Genomic DNA, 16,971 nt, shown 5'->3' with positions numbered 1-16,971 from the left:
TGGAGCACTGGAACAGGCTGCCCAAAAAGGTTGTGGAATCTCCTTCTCTGGAGATACTAAAAGCTTGCCTAGATGTGATCCTGTGCAACCTGCTCCAGGTGAACCTGCTGGCACAGGGGGATTGGACTAGGTGACCTCCAGAGATGCCTTCCAACCCCAGCTATTCATTGCAAAAGTTTTAGAGAAGATGGAGATGCTGAATTTTGTGATGTGGGAACTTAAGCATCTTAGTTGCTGACTTCAAGTAATACTTGAAGAAGATGATGTAGTAGTAGTTATAGCTTTGTATTGTCATACTGTTTTATTGACTGAAAAGAGAGACTTTCACTTACTTCCTCTGATACAGAATAATCTAGATAATAATATCATTACCCAGTCTATATTGTCTCTGGAACTTCTGAAGCCATTTTAGTGGCATGCCCTGTGTATTTCCTAGACTGTCTCTTCTCAGAGGAGCCAGGGGGCAGAAGATTTACTTAAAGCTTGCAAGACTCGAATTCAGTGTGCTTTTAGTGCCAGGATGTAACTTGTAAGGCATTAATAGAGCAGCTTCTGGCAGCATTTCTGTGAATAACAGTTCTTGTAGGACTGAAGAGTACTTATCCAGGTTGCAATGGAATGAAGCGTTCTCCATGTTAGGCAAAAAAATTGTTTTCTTAACGGCTAAATGTTGGCTGCTCTTGGAAAAAAAAATCAAAATGTTGGAAAACCTGAAGTGTTAGAATGTTGCTGCTGGTGGGTGGAAAAATGGAACATACCTTCTTTCGCTCTCGAAGGGTTTCTGCACTTTGCACCAGGATGTAGCCCGTCGGAGCACTCTGCCTTCTTGGGCAGGAAGTAAAGAGGGGGCTGCACCTTGACTTAGCATTTTTTATAAAAGGAGCCTTGGCTGTAAAGACAAGGAAGGCGGGAATGAGGTTTTATAATCTTTAAGAAGACTACAGTAAACCAGAACAAGCTCATCCTTCTCCCCCGTCCCCCGTGCAGAAATCGCTGCTACAGCGCTTTTCCCGCTGCCCTTCGCCCGGGGCAGGCGGGTTTTCCGGGTTTTCCCAGGCCGGGCGGACCCGCGCCGGGGCCGCACTCAGCGCCCGCCGCTGCTCCAAGAGCCGCCGATTGGCGCGGCGGAGCCTCCGGGGCCGGGCACCGCGGGCACCGTGACGCTCGTCCGGGGCGGTCCCGCCGTGCCTCCCGCCCCCGCGGTGCTCCCGGCCCCCGCCACCATGCATCGCTCACTCCGCGCCTGCCGCCGCCTCGGCCGCTCCGCCGGTCTCCTCCTCTCCCGCCCGCCGCCCCCGCTGCCTCCCGCCACGCCCGGCCGCTGGATCCCGGCGCCGCCCCGCGCCGCCATGGTGAGCCCGGGCAGGGGAGCGGGGAGCCGTGACCTCTAAGTGCCACCGCCGGCCGCCCTCGCTCCGCCCCGCCCCGCGGGAAGCGGGGAGCGGGCGGTGACAGCGGCAGCGGTGGCCGCCGGCTGTGTCGGGAGCGCGCCGGCACCGGGAAGACGAGTCTGCCATCATCTGCCGGGCTTTTGCGGCCATTTCCCGCATCCTTCCTGCGGCCCGGCCCGGCCCGGCCCGGCCCGGCTCGGCTCGGCTGGGCAGCCGCTGCCGGGCAGGCCGGGATGTGCAGCGCGCAGCTCTCCCTCTCCCGTGGCGCTGCCCCGGGGCAGATTCAGGCCCTGAGCCGCCAGGCAGGAAAGGTGTTGGTGCGGGACCCGCTTCGCAGAGCCGCGCTGTGCGGCAGCTGCTTCCACAGGAATTTTAGGCGTTTTCTTGGAGCTGTTGAGGTGCAGATAATAAAAAGCTGTATCCTCACAGGAATAGGAATATTCGTCACTGGAATAGCTTTGAGGCTGCCTGAAAATTAGGGAGCTTTCAGCTGAGAACTGCCCGGTGCTTCTAGCGGGCATCATCAGGCGATATTCGTGTATAGTCAGTTGATTGTCCGGCTCAGGCGCGAGTGGGACTCGATTGTTGCAAGCGGTTCAGCATAGAAACAGAAACACTGTTTGGATACAGAAGTTCAAGTCTCAGTTCTGACGCGTTGGATGTTGCATGGAAGCCTTAGTCTCAGATGTATCTTTGTGAGTTCACTCCTTAAAACGAGGTAGTGTAGCCTGTGAGAAGAATTTCAGCAGAAGGTGGTGTGTTAAGGATTTTATCGAGTCCTTAGTTTACTAAATTTACTAAATTACTAAATTAGTTAATCAATTTATCTAGTACAGCAGTTTCCAATCTGTAATATTGACGAAGTTGTAAAAAGTAGCATTTGATAAAACAAACTTTCCAGTGAGTGAAAAAACTTCTCGGTGGGTGAAACTTAACTGCCTAAGAAAACTAGCCGCAGAGCAGAATATGTAACTCAAACCACCGGCCTGTCGGATGGTTCCCTTTTTCTGTTTTGCCATTTGGCATCGTCTGAGAAAAATCATGGCCTTCATTCATTTGCTGAAAATCTGGTGTTTATGAGTCTGGTCTGCAGTCTTACAAGAATGAGATGTGTTTTGCTCTTTGTGGGTCAGAAATGTGACCAGTCCTGTATGTGTTGTGAGTTCCTGGAGTTGAAATAACAGCACTACTTGAAACATCCGTCAGTGGACTTGGAAGTCAAGCAGCTGTTGAATTCTTACAGGAAAAGTTCTGTATGTTTTTATGTAAAAGAGGAACCACCAAAAAATGTACTAACCAATATTTAAATTTAAAAAAACAGCCACCCAACAAACCCAAGACATCCGTTTTTGATGTTTGTAGTGATTTTCTGAGTAGCAAGAGTTGTTTTAAAATACGTTGTGTATGTAGATACAACCAAATAGTCATGCTGTCCTGGTAAGTTTATTGTGTTGCCTTTACTTAGAGCTAAATTGCACAAGATGTTGTAAATGGAATTGTCATAGTGGTCCTTCTGTAGCTGAACACTAGGTTCAGCTGAATTCTTAGGTTTGGGTTCTAAAGGGTAAATTTCAGAATTTGTGACTCAAATTGTGTTGTAAAAGAGAGATGATGCTTAAAAATGGAAACATTGTTCATCTGCTAAAGGAGAGCAGTAAAACATAAATTGCACATACTGATGACCTTGAAAGGCTGCTTTTGACATGCTAAAATGCATGTTTCTTTGATTTGAAATACTTACATCCAAAAGTTGCTGCATCCATAAGTGAGTGTAATTTTCCACAGGGAGCATTACTGCAGTGGTTCTGCTGTTTGAATATCTCTGGTGTGTTATGGTGCAATCAGTTCTGATCGGTGCCCTGCAACAAGGCAAAAGTACAGTTCTGTTTGCCTAACTGTAAGCTTTGGACTGTATTTGGGTTCTAGGGATTTTGGAGGGCTGACGACACCTTGTCAGGCCTTCTAAGGAATAGACAAGTTTTGTAAATGTGATGAATAGTAACTGTGAGCAGAGCCTTGCTCGTAGCTAGGTTAGAAATTAGGTGAGCACAGGAATTTACATTGGCTGCTGGCAGAGTTTCCAAGTCTCCTTTGGGCTTCTCCTGAGGCCCAGGGATGATGGAGTGTGCCACTGATGCACCATTTTACAGCTGGTCCTCTGGGTCACGGGGTGACTTCAGAAACCTCTTTACATACAGGAGCTGGGACCTTCAGCTCATAAAGCTGCTCAAGGGGTTGAATTCTGGCCAAGGAGAGAGGGAATCATGTTTGTTACAGTCACACTCAGACAGTGCCTGCTGCAGGCTGAGAGTAATGCTGCAGCTCAGTTCCTTCAGTCTGCATGAAAAACATCATCTTGCTCTTTTGCCTAATGCCTCCTGTTACAACAGGAATCAGCAAGTGACATTCTTCTTAAAGCACCTTGCCCTGTTAACTTCATTGGGATTTATGAGCATGGAATTGGCTAGGAAAGTTGGTTTTGTTTTTTTTTTTAAATAATGATTTCATTGTTGAGAGGTACTTGTACGAGGATGTACTGATCCTATTTATCTTTGTTTCATCATTGTTGACATTGGAATTATGTAAGTTCGAGGAATCAGTTGTGCAACTGCTAGCTTTTTTGTCTTAAAGCTTACAGTGGTTTAACATTTTATATTGTTTGAGGGTGAATACTTTCAGTTATTAAACCACTGATGATATCAAGAGCTGGGCTTGGAGCTGAATGGGTTCTGCTTATCCAGCTCTGTGAAAGCTTTGCATTGTGTGCTTTCACAAGGTGTCCAAATGTCAAAAACAGGGATTTTGAAGACAGTCAGTGATCCCAACCGCTGGAATATTAATGTGCTCACATGAAGACCCACAAGCATCCCAATTAAACGCTTTTGGTAGTGATATACTAAAGAAGCATTTACTGTATTCTGTTTCTTGGTAGCATGTAAATGAATGCTAAGTGACTCAAGCAGGACAAAGAGGATTAAATAACATAGGAATTACTTACTCTTCCACAGTAAGCTTTCTATTCTTGAGGAGTCAGTGCCCAGGAGAGCATCAGCCAAAACACAAGATGTGGGAATAGCCATGTGAGAGCTAACCCTTGTTGTGGGTTGGGCTGCAATTTCCTCCAGGTCATGGGCACCACCTCCTCTGAAGTACTCAAAGTGAGCAGGGCTGGTGTCTCTGGTATGTCACTGATGGTACCTGATGGCAGAGTGTCTCTATCTGGCTGGGAATGACAGTAAAGAGGTTGGGACACTTCCCTCTCTCTGCTGCATCTCTTGCCATCCATGGTGATGCAAACCTGGGCAGGCAGAAGGTCAGGGCTGCTGGAGAGGGTGTTCTGGCCAATACCCAGCTGTGCTTCTGTCCAAGAGCACTGAGGGAGTGTTCTCTAAGTGTTCTCTAAAGTGTTCTCTAAAGAAGGAGAAAGTAAAATGAACAAAGAAGAGAGAGGAACAGTCTGACTTCAGAAGTGAACTCCTAAGGAAGAGTAAGAACTGTGTGAACTTAATGATGCTTTCCCCATTTTCTCACCCAAACTCTTCATGTACTCAGCACTGCTGAGGCCACACCTCGAGTCCTGTGTCCAGTTCTGGCCCTCTCAATTCTGAAAGGACATTGAGTTGCTGGAGTGAGTCCAGAGAAGGGCAATGAAGCTGGTGAAGGGTGAGGAGCATAAGCCCTATGAAGAACATGTTCACTAGAAGGGGGGTCAGACATTGGAACAGGCTGCCCAGGAAGTGGTGGAATCCCCATCCCTGGAATTGTTTATGAAATAAGTGGATGTGGCTCTTAGTGCTGTGGTTTAGTTGACATGGGGATGTTTGATCAGAGGTTGGACTTAATGATCTTGGAGGACTTTTCCCACCTTAATGATTCTATGATTTTCACATCAGGGAGTTTCCTGAGTCTGTGGTTTGTCTGTGTAATAACCCAGTTTAGATCTTTCTTCTGAGGGCTTATCTCATCTTCCCTGAAGTCTGGTGGACTTCTTGCATCCCCAGCATCAGCTGGCAAGGAGTTGTGTCAGTCTGTGACTTGTGTGAAGAGCTGCTCCCTTTCCCTTGCCTTGAACCTGACGCCTACAAGCATGTTAGGGCTCCTGTGTCTTGTATTGGAGGAGACAGTGAGCAGTTAATAGTGGTCATACCTCAGTTTTCCTTCAGTCCCCAGGTTATCTTTTTTTCTGAACAAAAAAGTCACTTGTCTTAAGAAAGCTGTTCCCTTTTGTCAACTTTATTGCCTTTGAACTGTTTCCAGTAATAGATATTTTGGGGATGAAAGAACCAAATCTGCACAAAGACCTCAGACTGTCAATGAATCATGGTGGCACAGCAGTGTTTCTCTTTGTATCCTCTGCTTTTCTTGATAGTTCCTTGCATTTGATTTTCTTCTTTCACTGCACTGCAAGACTGACTTGACTTTATTGATAAGAGGTTTGTTTCCCAAAGACTCACCCTGAGTCATGTCAGTCACCCCTGGTTATGTCAGGAACCCAGCATTATAAATGTATATTCCCTGCCTGGACGGCTGAGATTGTTTTAGTCTATCCATGATAAAGAAATAAAAGACTTCTCCCCCTTCCTGAGGCCTCTGAAAGAAGGTAATTTCCTCTCCTGGGAAAGGATGAATACCTTTCTCGTAGGAAATTGGGACTTTGCTGACCAAGGTGTGGGAAGAGGAAGAGTAAACTATTCTTCTTGTCAGTTCCATAATCTTTGTAGAGCTGCATATGAATGTGATCACATCATCACAAGTTACTGTGCTGTTCTACAAAAAGTAAAAAAATTATTGTCAGCTAAAATGAATTTAGCTGTGCCTGTGCTAGATAATAACAGATGCTACGTGGATACATGACATAGAAATGTTACCATACATAAATATTACATAAAATACACCTAGATATAGTATATCTACTATACCTATAGGTGCAGTAAATATATATCATGAGGGGTGATAATATAGAATACTTGAAAGACTGTTAGAGGGAAGAGAAGGGGAGGAGAAAGTAGGAAAAAGGGGACAGTGAGAGAGTGAGCAAAAAGGAAAAGGAGTGGTTTACTAAGAATAAGGGTATTAAGTTGAGAAAAGAGCAGTGAAAGAGAAGGCTTTAATTAAGTGTTGCATTAATCATTCTGTTAAACTTACTTTTACCTATACTTTCTACTCCTTACATATGTTAAAATTAATTTCTTATGTGTGTCCCTTTCACATTTAATTTTCCCATTGAGGTTGTTTGTTGTCACAAGTTTAACTAAAATTATTAGTTCTATAATTGTTGTTGTTAATTGTATTTCACTGTTCATTGTTATGTCTCTGTGATCTCCTTTATGAGTTGTTGTAATCCTTCTATAAGTTATCCCATAAGTATTAAGTAATTTAAGACTATTCTAGGGCCCTAACCTAAAGATTATTCCCTGTTTCTAAAATAAATAGAAAAAGGGGGAATTGTGGAGTGTCCCTGCCCCAGGAGGCGGTGATTCTACCCAGACAGGCAGCATCCGGCAAGGGGCGTGATTTAAAGAAGATTTAAAGATTCCGCCCCTCCACCCTGTGGGGTGTGCCCTCACAAGCCCGGGAAAAGGCACTCCACCCCCTTTTTTCAAATGAGGAATGGCCCCAGAATGTTCTTCTTTTCCTGTACCCTCATTGGTTGAAATCCTTCTGCAATGTTCCCGCCTTAGCTTTTGCATTGGTTGTCTTCCTCGATCCACCCCTTTGGAGTCTGCTGCTCCTCTTACTATTGGACCCCGACCCTAAACTCCACCCCTATAAAACCCATAGCTCTACCCCCTCATTTCTTGTGTTGGTCCCTGGCATAATGAAGGGTTCTGGCTTTCGGTAAACCAGGACCTGTCCGGCTGCCTTCCTTTCCCTGTTGGTGGTCGGTGATTGCCTGGGGTGTGAGCCCCTGGGGCCCAGGGAGTTGTTGTGCCCCTCGCTGCAGCAGGACGCGACAATGGTACGTGGTTTGTACTTGCGACTTCTGGGAGACAGCTGCTCAAACTGGAACAATGTCTCACCTTTCCAAATGTAATTAGAAACGCCTGTAACTAACTGCATGTCTTGGCTTTGTATTTTTTTCCATCTTCTTTCTCTTGACTACTTGCTTTCAAATAGAATATACTGATTACCAGAATTTTTAAATTTTTTTTTCCCTTTTCTATAGTCTTCTCAAGAGGCTTTCAGGACAGAATATGATACTTTTGGTGAACTGAAGGTCCCAAGTGACAAATACTATGGTGCCCAAACTGTGAGATCTACAATGAACTTCAAGATTGGAGGTGTTTCAGAAAGGATGCCAGTAAGTAATTCAAATCTGTGTTCTCTTCTTCTCTAGAGTATGTCTTGTATGTGAAAGTGAATACCTTCTAAATACCTTCTTCTCAGGCTTTTGCTAGAAGTGTGAACAACTTTGAATTTTAATTAAAGGTAGAAATTTTATGGCAATATATTATTGTGGTAGAAGTATTTCTTGTTGTGTTTAAATAAATTGAATCTTGAATAATTTTATGGTGTTGCTTTATTTTTTAATAACCAGGATGAATAGAAATCTGTCTTTCATCTTTACAAAGATGAAAAAGCAAATGGAGTAATTTGATGTTGCATTTATCTAGTTTGTTATTGAAGTAGTCTAGTATAGGACGAGTTGATATAAACTTAATTTGTCACATGTAGCTGTGCAAAGGCCATTAATGTGCACATGCTTTGTATATACTGAGTCTCTATGTACTGAAATTTGTCAGTTTTCTTTCAAAAGGCTGCTTTAGAAATGGAACCAGTTCTAATGCGCGTAACTTTTGACACACAGAGCATACCTGGCCTTGCAGAAAGAGCTGTGTCTTCCCTCTGGGCTGTTGGGGTGAATGTTTCTGTTGGTGGGAACATAATCCCAGATGAGCTGATTGCTCTCTGGTTGGACTGATGGACTGCTGCTGGGTTTAAAATCAGAAGCAGTTTGGTTCAGAACTAGACATGCACTATAAATTGATGACATATCCTTTGGGGGAAAGAAATTGTGTGTTTAAACTTACCCTTGTGTCTCAGGTTCAAGTCATAAGGGCTTTTGGCATCTTGAAGAGAGCAGCTGCTGAAGTAAATCAAGATTATGGTCTTGACCCCAAGATTGCTAAAGCCATTGTGCAGGCAGCAAATGAGGTAGGAATGAGCAGTTCAAAATACTGGAACTACCACTGTGTGTTTTTGTTAAGCTTTTCACAGGAGGGTGGGGGATTGCATTTCTCAGATTGCTAGAGGAAAGCATTTCCTCTTAGTAAATATTGTTCTCCAGAGATCATTTACTTACTATAATATTTTACTATTTTCTTTCTTGCATATAAAGAAATGATAGAATGTTCAAATGCATGTTGATAAATGCCACCCAAGTGCAGAATTGTGAGTGACCATTATTTGAGGTGTGATGATACCAGGTGTTTTGCTTTGACTAAATCAACAGATTTGTTTATCTAGAAGCATTTTTACAGAGTTTTTTTCTGCTGACTAGCTTAAAAATATTTCAGTGGTGGCAGAAGCTGTATCCTCTTCCTAACAGCTGTAGTACCTTAAGTCCTAAGACTCAATAGCTTTGGAGAACTCCAGAATATATCCATGCTCTTCTGGTTTCTATGGTTCCCCTAGTTAAAGGTGCATTAGAAGATTTGATGGATTAAGGATCCTTAGTTTAGATTCATAAATTCTGAAAGTTGTTTGTGGCTTTCTTTATTGTGTTCTAAAAACACCCCTGCTATGATACCCTTTCCCTCACCTCCAAAATAATTTTCTAATACAACTTAAATAAAAAGAGGAATCAAGCTACTCTTGGAGGTGGGAACATTGCCTCTGTATAAGATGGGAAATACAGAAGATCCTTTCTTGAACATGATTCCAGGAGGACTTATGTATCTTGGTAATCTGATAAGCCTCAGAGTTGTGACAACAGCTCCTTTTTCTGAGGCTAATATGTGGGGTGATACTTCTGAGCACAGATTTTGATACTATTAAAAATACATTTTTAGAAAACTCTCTGAATGTGTCTAAGATTCAATAGGCTCCAAAAAATGTTGATCAAACATGAGAGTGCCTTACAAGAAGGAGGTGTTTGAGACTGACAGCCATCTGCTGGTTTCATTGATACAGCATGTAATGTCTGCAGGTGTAAGAGGTCTGGAACTTCCCTGCATGAAATTTGTTTATTGAGAGGTATCAGAGTCCAGTTACACTGAGAGAAGATGTAACCTAAAGTACCTTTTAAAAATACTTTCTGTCTATGTCTGTAGAATATGAAATCAAATTTTATATATCTTTGTATTTCACAATTCAGTCTTCAAAAAGCATAGAAAGTGTTTTTTTTCGCTTCTAATATCCGGTATTACGTGGTATTATGTAAAAACATCTTAATTATTCTAGTGTAAATTCATTAACTGCTATATATAAATTTAAAAATATAACTGAGAGCATAATTTTAATTATGGCAATAAAATTTTCAAGGTTTTTTTTTCTTTTTTGTTTTAGTGGAACAATTTTTTCTGTTTTTTCCATTATAGGTAGCTGAAGGAAAATTAAATGATCACTTCCCTTTGGTGGTGTGGCAGACTGGGTCTGGAACTCAAACCAATATGAATGTTAATGAAGTCATCAGCAACAGAGCTATTGAGATAATGGGAGGGACACTGGGAAGCAAAAAGCCAGTGCATCCAAATGATCATGTTAACAAAAGCCAGGTTGTTAGACTTGATTTATACTGCTTTTAATTTCAAAAGTTTTGTGTCTTTGAATTGTGAATTTTGTGTTTTCTTGTATCCACTGTTTAGATTGAAAAATGTTTTGTGGACAAGTTTGGTAACAATTTTCTGTTTTTTTCAGTTCATATGAACTTCAAGATGTTTTTCAGTGACAGTATGAGCTTTTCAGATTAAAAACTTTGAATTCATTCATGATAGATAAATTCATACATAATATATCACACAGTGGTGGCCTTGTGACTACAGTCCTAAAGATGTTAAATATAGGTCCAGTTTCTAAAAGCTGGATCATGGTAGGCATTTTTATTATGCTTCTCTCTTAAACTTCACCTACCTTGAAGGAAAGACTAAGCCACTGACTTTGTTGTTTCCCTTCCTGATCCTTTGTGCTTACTCAGTTTTCTGTGAATGATGGATTTAACATTATCGAAGCAACACATGTGTTTTAAAGTCACCTACAACTCCTTTAAAATCATCTGTCCATTTGTTAGCCATCTCTCATAACTACTATAGTAATTAATTTTTTTGTCCCAAGCTTGTTATGAACAATCTATTAAATTTAGCCTTCTGTGGGTGTAGTCATAAAAAGTTGATTTATCAAGAAGAAAATGACTTTGTGGAACACCCCTAAGTTGCTTACTCTTAGCTTAGTTACGAATAGTTTATGAGTGAGAAAAGCTTGTAAATTAATCTTGATTTTTTTTTTTTTTTCCCCAGAGTTCAAATGACACCTTCCCAACAGCAATGCATATTGCTGCTGCCCAGGAGGTTAATGAGGTCTTGTTACCTGGACTAAAGAAGCTACAGAATGCACTCGAAGGGAAATCCAAAGAGTTTTCCCAAATCATTAAAATAGGGCGCACTCATACGCAAGATGCTGTTCCACTTACACTTGGGCAGGTAAAAAAAATTTTAAAATTATGCCTTTCTTTGGAAAATTCAAACTTAAGGATGCCTAAATTAAATTGATAGTTTAGGACAAAATATAGCAAAATGGCTGAATCTCAGCCTGAGTATTTTCAGTCTGTACTGGAGTTTGCTGGATATGCTGTACTGTAATACATGCATCATAATTTTTATTAATTTTTTTCCCCATGTGTATTTTATTTCTAACAGTAATAAAATACATATTATTTTTAAATGATGTTTCATTAGCAGATACACAGCACAGTTTTTCTGTTACATTGTGGGGAAGAGGTAGTTGTTGTCTGTAATCTGTAAATTTATGTAAGTTATGTTTTGCCAACACACAAAACTACTAAATATTGTGAGTGAAAAATTTCAATACATAATCTTGTGTGTATAAATGTGTGTCTATATATATAAAAGATGGCAAATGATATCATATTGTCAAGAATGGCTTATATTACAGTAATTTAGTAATTAATTAAACTGAATTGATAGAACAGCAGTAGAATTTATGGACTTTCTCCAAGAATGAACAGGTGGGGTTTTTACTAACTAAAATTAAGTGAGCAAAGTCCAAGATCCATTTCTTTATTTGTTCTTTGAGAACATTAATACAGTCTTGGAGCTGATTTACTATGGAATCAGATCCTGCTAAGTACACAACTAAGATAAAAAGTGAGAGAAAAATGCATTATGTATAATTATGTATGTTATGTCTTTCCATATTAAGATTGGTTTAATGCATAATTTTTTGGTGCATGGGACCAGTCCTTTAATAGATATATACTTTCCCTCTTATGCAAACATGCTTAGGTTTAGCATTTGGGTGAAGTTCAGTGCCTTCAGGTTTTTAAAGGAATTAGTCAAATCACGTTAAAAATCTAAATAATCTGGATGCTTATTCTTGCTTGTTTCCTTTGTTCCTTAAACTTGTCCTTTCTTTCAAAGGAATTTAGTGGCTATGTGCAACAAATCAAATATGGTGTGGCCAGGATTGAATCCAGCATGCCAAGGGTGTATCAGCTGGCAGCTGGTGGCACTGCAGTCGGCACGGGGTTGAACACAAGGGTTGGCTTTGCTGAGAAAGTTGCTGCTAAAGTGGCTGAACTGACAGGTGAGAAACCAATATGTGAGAGTGAGTTATCAGTAAAGCAGTGTATGTGACATGCAGTCAAATTCAAACTAAATCTGTCCAGTTCCCATACTTCTCATAAGCTTGAACTGTATTTATATTTTAACATGAAGCTTTTGTTAATGCCGTGTGTTATATGCCTTCTACTTTGGATTTTTTGTGCAATTTATTGTTATAATTTTACTTAGTGCATTGAAAGTGACTGAAATGATGGTGTTTATCCAAGCAAGGCTCTTTGGATGTGGATACAGTTTCAGACTTCTATTATTAGCCCAACTATAATCATTCTGTCTTGATCTTTGCTCCTCTGGCTCTCTTAATTTTCAGCAACTTAGCACAAAAGATGGAAAAAAATGCAAATGCTTCCAAACCCACTCTGTTTTTTTCATATGAAAGAGTAAAAGTTAACGATCTGATTTTTTTTTAATCCTGTCTTTATAGATCTTAAAACTTATTTACTTATTTTCTATTTACTTATTTAAAACTTATTTAATTTATAGTGCACCTGAGTTTTTTGATCTCTAAATCAGATCTTTTGTGTCACAGTATCAGTTTTCAAAATGCACCCCCCCAACAAATGTGTACATCTGTTATTTACATGTGCTGTAAAATCTGAAATTCCTTAGTGACGGTATTTTTGTTTTAATGCATTTATTATTCACTGTGTTCCAGAGGGTCAAGACTGTCATGTACCCTGAAAGAGAAGTAACTAGCTGTAAACAACAGCTGCCAGGAGCAGTACAGGGCATGTTTTGGTGGTGTTAGGAAGCTCTCCCGTGTCAGTGGATGTTTTGGATCCTGTATGGGCAAATTGTATGAGTAGGGCAGACTCCTGAAGTTCCTTATGCTCTTCTGGAGGGTGGCTATTGGCAAAAACAAAAGGAGAAGTTTGGATAGACCTCTCTAACAGAAGGCAGCTGTGCAGTTCACAAGTCCATGCAAATTGGGTGGGATTTGGTGTTTGTCAGAAAGTGCAAAACACTGGAAATTACGGGAATCATGCTGCTCTCCTTCAAACTGGTGCTGAAAGCTCAGATCAGTCATTCTGGGGGGCAGAAATCCAGCCCACAGTCAGTCCTTAGTGATGTCTGTAATTTTTTACAGTCCCATTCTACTGGGACTGCCCCTTCAGGGCAAAGTCCTGAAGGAATGTTTTTCATCATGGAACCTAGGTTTACATCTCAGGCATGTAATTAACATAAACAGAGCTGTTCCTTCCATTGCTGTGCTCCTGTGCTCTTGCTGTTGCCAGGCATCCTCCTAAGTCTGATCCAGCTTTCCCATGTTCTGGCTGGTTTATTGTTCCCTTCCATTGTGATTACTTCTTAGTTACCCTAATGCCTTCACTATGCTGCAGAAACATCTATTTTTATAACTGAAAGCATCACAGCAATTAACAATCCAAAGTGTCTAACTTGATTTAATGCAAGAAATGCCTAAGTTGGGCTAACTTTCGAAAGATTATTGATATCCACAAAGCACTGTGGTGCAGAAGCAGTGCTTAGAATGCAACACACTATGAAGGGTTGAAATTTGTACCTTTGTTGTAGGTGGATGCTCAAATTTTATACTCTTCTGCATTTTAATGACTTTCATTATGTCTTTTTGTATTTAATTTACTTTAAGAAATATGTTTGTGAAGAAAACACTAGAGGAAAGAGATGATCTTACAGGGTTGTTAATTTTTAATTTTTTATTAAGCTAGTTATGTGTTCGATTGTCTGGTTTATGTCTGCAAGGAAGTGCTTCACTGGTTTAATGTTTACACCCTCTCCCTGTAGGTTTGCCTTTTGTCACTGCTCCAAATAAGTTTGAAGCTCTTGCAGCTCACGATGCTTTGGTGGAGCTCAGTGGAGCCATGAACACAGTGGCGTGCAGTCTGATGAAAATTGCTAATGACATTCGCTTCCTGGGCTCTGGGCCACGCTCTGGGCTGGGGGAGCTCATCCTGCCTGAAAATGAACCAGGGAGCAGCATCATGCCAGGTACAGAGAAAACATGCAGAGAAAAATGACCTGTTCTTTTTTTTTTTTTTTGACCACTGTCTTTTAACAGATGTTTACCAAATACTGTCACAAATGTCAATAAGTCCACGATTCTCTCAGGTTTTATCTACTGCCCTATTTTACCAAAATCTCTGTTCATAAAAATGTTTGCACAGCTGTGTGCTGGCAAGTGTATGGGGGAGTGTAGTATCTGTAAGAATACGGCTTTATTAACACAAACTTACTTCTCAAAGCTTTCATTTAGAATTGCAGCATCTCTACAATTTTTAGGTAAAGGCTTTTCTGAAATAATCTTTAATCAGTGAATTGTAGCAATACTGTTGTGTAACTTGACTTTGGTCTCTGCTTCCTGGCATGATTAGTGTTATGCACTTGTATTTTCCCTTCTGCAATGATCTCATTGCATGGGAGGATAAGAAAGAAAGGAATAATGCTAGTAAGCATCCCTTTCATCTCCTAAAAAAGTGTGTCCATATGAATATTGCACATCCAAAACTATTTTAAGTTGTTCTTCCTGTATCATAAACTATAAAAGAAATGGGTCATGAACATATCTGGCTCTAAAAAAGCAGTGAATGTTCTTACTAGGATTATGTCTAAAAATTAAATGATAAAATCATAAAACAAACTTGCTTGGAGACCACTCTAACTTGATGTGTTTGTTGGGTTTGGCAGGGGATTGGTTTTTTTGATTTCTCTGTTTGGGCTTTTTTGTTGGGTTTTTTTTTTTTTTGTGTTGGTTTTTTTGTTTGTTTGTTTGGTTGGTTTTTTTGTTTTTTTTTTTTTTTTTTCTGACAGTGTACTAACTTTATCACAAAGCCATTCTAAGATGTCAGGAATACTTTCCTTGAGCTGAGTAAGAGCTGATAGGGGTCTCCCAGAAATGCCAACTTGAACATGTAAAGACAGGTGATAATCTCTTGATTATTAAGAACTGTGGTAATGAACAGCTCTTTAGCTCATGCACATGTTGAGCTGTTGAGCTCATCCTCAAGCTCTCAGAGTCTTGGGAGACTGCTGAAGCAGCCATAGCTGTGTTACAAATCCTTGCTGAAAATTTTGGAGTAGTAAATTCAATTTAATATCATTTGTCAAAATAACCTTATTTTCTGTGGTGTACAGATACAGACGAGTAAGACAAGTTACCTTTTACAAAACGTTTTCTATTGAATGTGATTTAGTAGAAGGCTGCTGGCCTGGTTGGTTGGTTTTTCCCCTTCCTTCTCCTTTGGTAACCTTTTTCTCTCCCTTTCACAACCAGGAAAAGTGAACCCTACCCAGTGTGAAGCTGTGACCATGGTGGCAGCCCAGGTTATGGGAAATCATGTTGCTGTTACTGTAGGAGGAAGCAATGGACACTTTGAACTGAATGTCTTTAAGCCCATGATGGTAAGTTCATAAAGTTTTACATATCTAGGACTTTTTAAGTAATTGTACAGTCAGATAACTTACAGACAGAAAAAACCCTCAGTGAACACTTGAACACTGCCAAGGTTGGGGCATCTGCAGCATCCCTCAGATACTGTTCCAGTATCTCACCACCCTCACAGTAAAGAATTTCTTCCTAATATTGAGCCTAATTTCCCCCTCTTCCAGTCTATACCCACTGCTCCTTGTCCTATCACTACAGGTCCTGACAAAGAGTCCCTCTCTGCCTTCCCTGTAGGCGCCCTTCAGATACTGGAAGGAAAATAGCCTGTTAAATAGGTTGAAATTGCAGGGAGGGCACTGGTTATGAACAAATGTGACAAAATGTACAACTAGTAATACCTGAATTAAATAATTGGTATTTCTTTCTTTGTCTTGTTAGATTAAAAATGTCTTAAACTCTGCAAGACTTCTAGGAGATGTGTGTGTTTCTTTCACTGACAACTGTGTAGTTGGAATCCAAGCCAATACGGATAGGATCAACAAACTGATGAATGAATCTCTGATGTTGGTAACAGCACTGAACCCACATATAGGTAGGTTTCAGGCTCAAAAACTTCTCAGAACATACCAAAACATTTTGTGGTAACATCATTTTGTACACTTCATTTGTATGGTCGCAATGCTTGTAAGGCCAAGTCAGGTCAAAAGTTAACTTACTTCAGCATCATCAGTTGCTGTTGTAAAAGCTGTGTTCTCCTTTTAGTGGCCATGCCAGGGTATTAGAAAAATAACTGATTAGCGTCAAAACAACATTGGGAGAATGTATGTACCTGTTTTCCTAAATTATCATTATTAGAGGTTGAGTGGAAGATTAAAATATGAGGTTTTTTTAAAGGAGAAATTCCCATAAATCTTTGATCTAAATAAATTAAAACAAGAATAACACAATCAGCTCAAGTAAGGAGTAGACATCTGGTGTGCATTTCCTGCAAATTGAGTTAAGCAGTAATAGTAATGCCTAGCAAATAATTTTCCAAAGACTGTGTCCCACTTTTCTCTCACCTCTGATGAATCATCTAAAATTGCAAATGGATAATTTGCTGGTTTTGTTTTGTCACAGGATATGATAAAGCAGCCAAGATTGCCAAAACAGCGCACAAAGAAGGGACAACGTTAAAAGAAGCTGCTATAAAGCTGGGGTTCCTTACATCAGAGCAGTTCGATCAGTGGGTGAAACCTAAAGACATGTTAGGTCCTCAGTAACTTCTGTAAAAAAAAAAAGTGTTCTTAATATAAATAAATAAATATGATATCATATAATCCATTAGTTGGAAAAGTCCTCTGAGATGACTGAGCTCAACCTATGCCTGAGCACTAGCGTGTCAGCTAGATGATGACACTGAGTGCCACATCCCGTCTTTCCT

The 16,971-nt window shown here is 40.5% G+C and overlaps 1 protein-coding gene across 1 annotated transcript; it reads left to right on the top strand.

Annotated features, from left to right (window-relative positions):
- The first annotated feature begins 1,214 nt into the window (after positions 1–1,214).
- On the top strand, positions 1,215–16,871 carry FH (fumarate hydratase). The gene is made up of 10 exons (XM_066545906.1): positions 1,215–1,352; positions 7,558–7,692; positions 8,436–8,546; positions 9,932–10,108; positions 10,847–11,029; positions 11,987–12,152; positions 13,952–14,155; positions 15,438–15,565; positions 15,987–16,140; positions 16,668–16,871. Exons 1-10 carry the CDS (start codon positions 1,224–1,226, stop codon positions 16,808–16,810), a joined length of 1,530 nt encoding a protein of 509 aa, XP_066402003.1. The 5' UTR covers positions 1,215–1,223; the 3' UTR covers positions 16,811–16,871.
- Positions 16,872–16,971: the final 100 nt, after the last annotated feature.

The sequence above is a fragment of the Molothrus aeneus genome, chromosome 1 (assembly GCF_037042795.1).
Source record: "Molothrus aeneus isolate 106 chromosome 1, BPBGC_Maene_1.0, whole genome shotgun sequence".
Lineage (NCBI taxonomy): Eukaryota > Metazoa > Chordata > Aves > Passeriformes > Icteridae > Molothrus > Molothrus aeneus.
The sequence above is the reverse complement of the archived record's forward strand: the minus strand, read 5'-3'. Positions and strand labels throughout refer to the sequence as shown.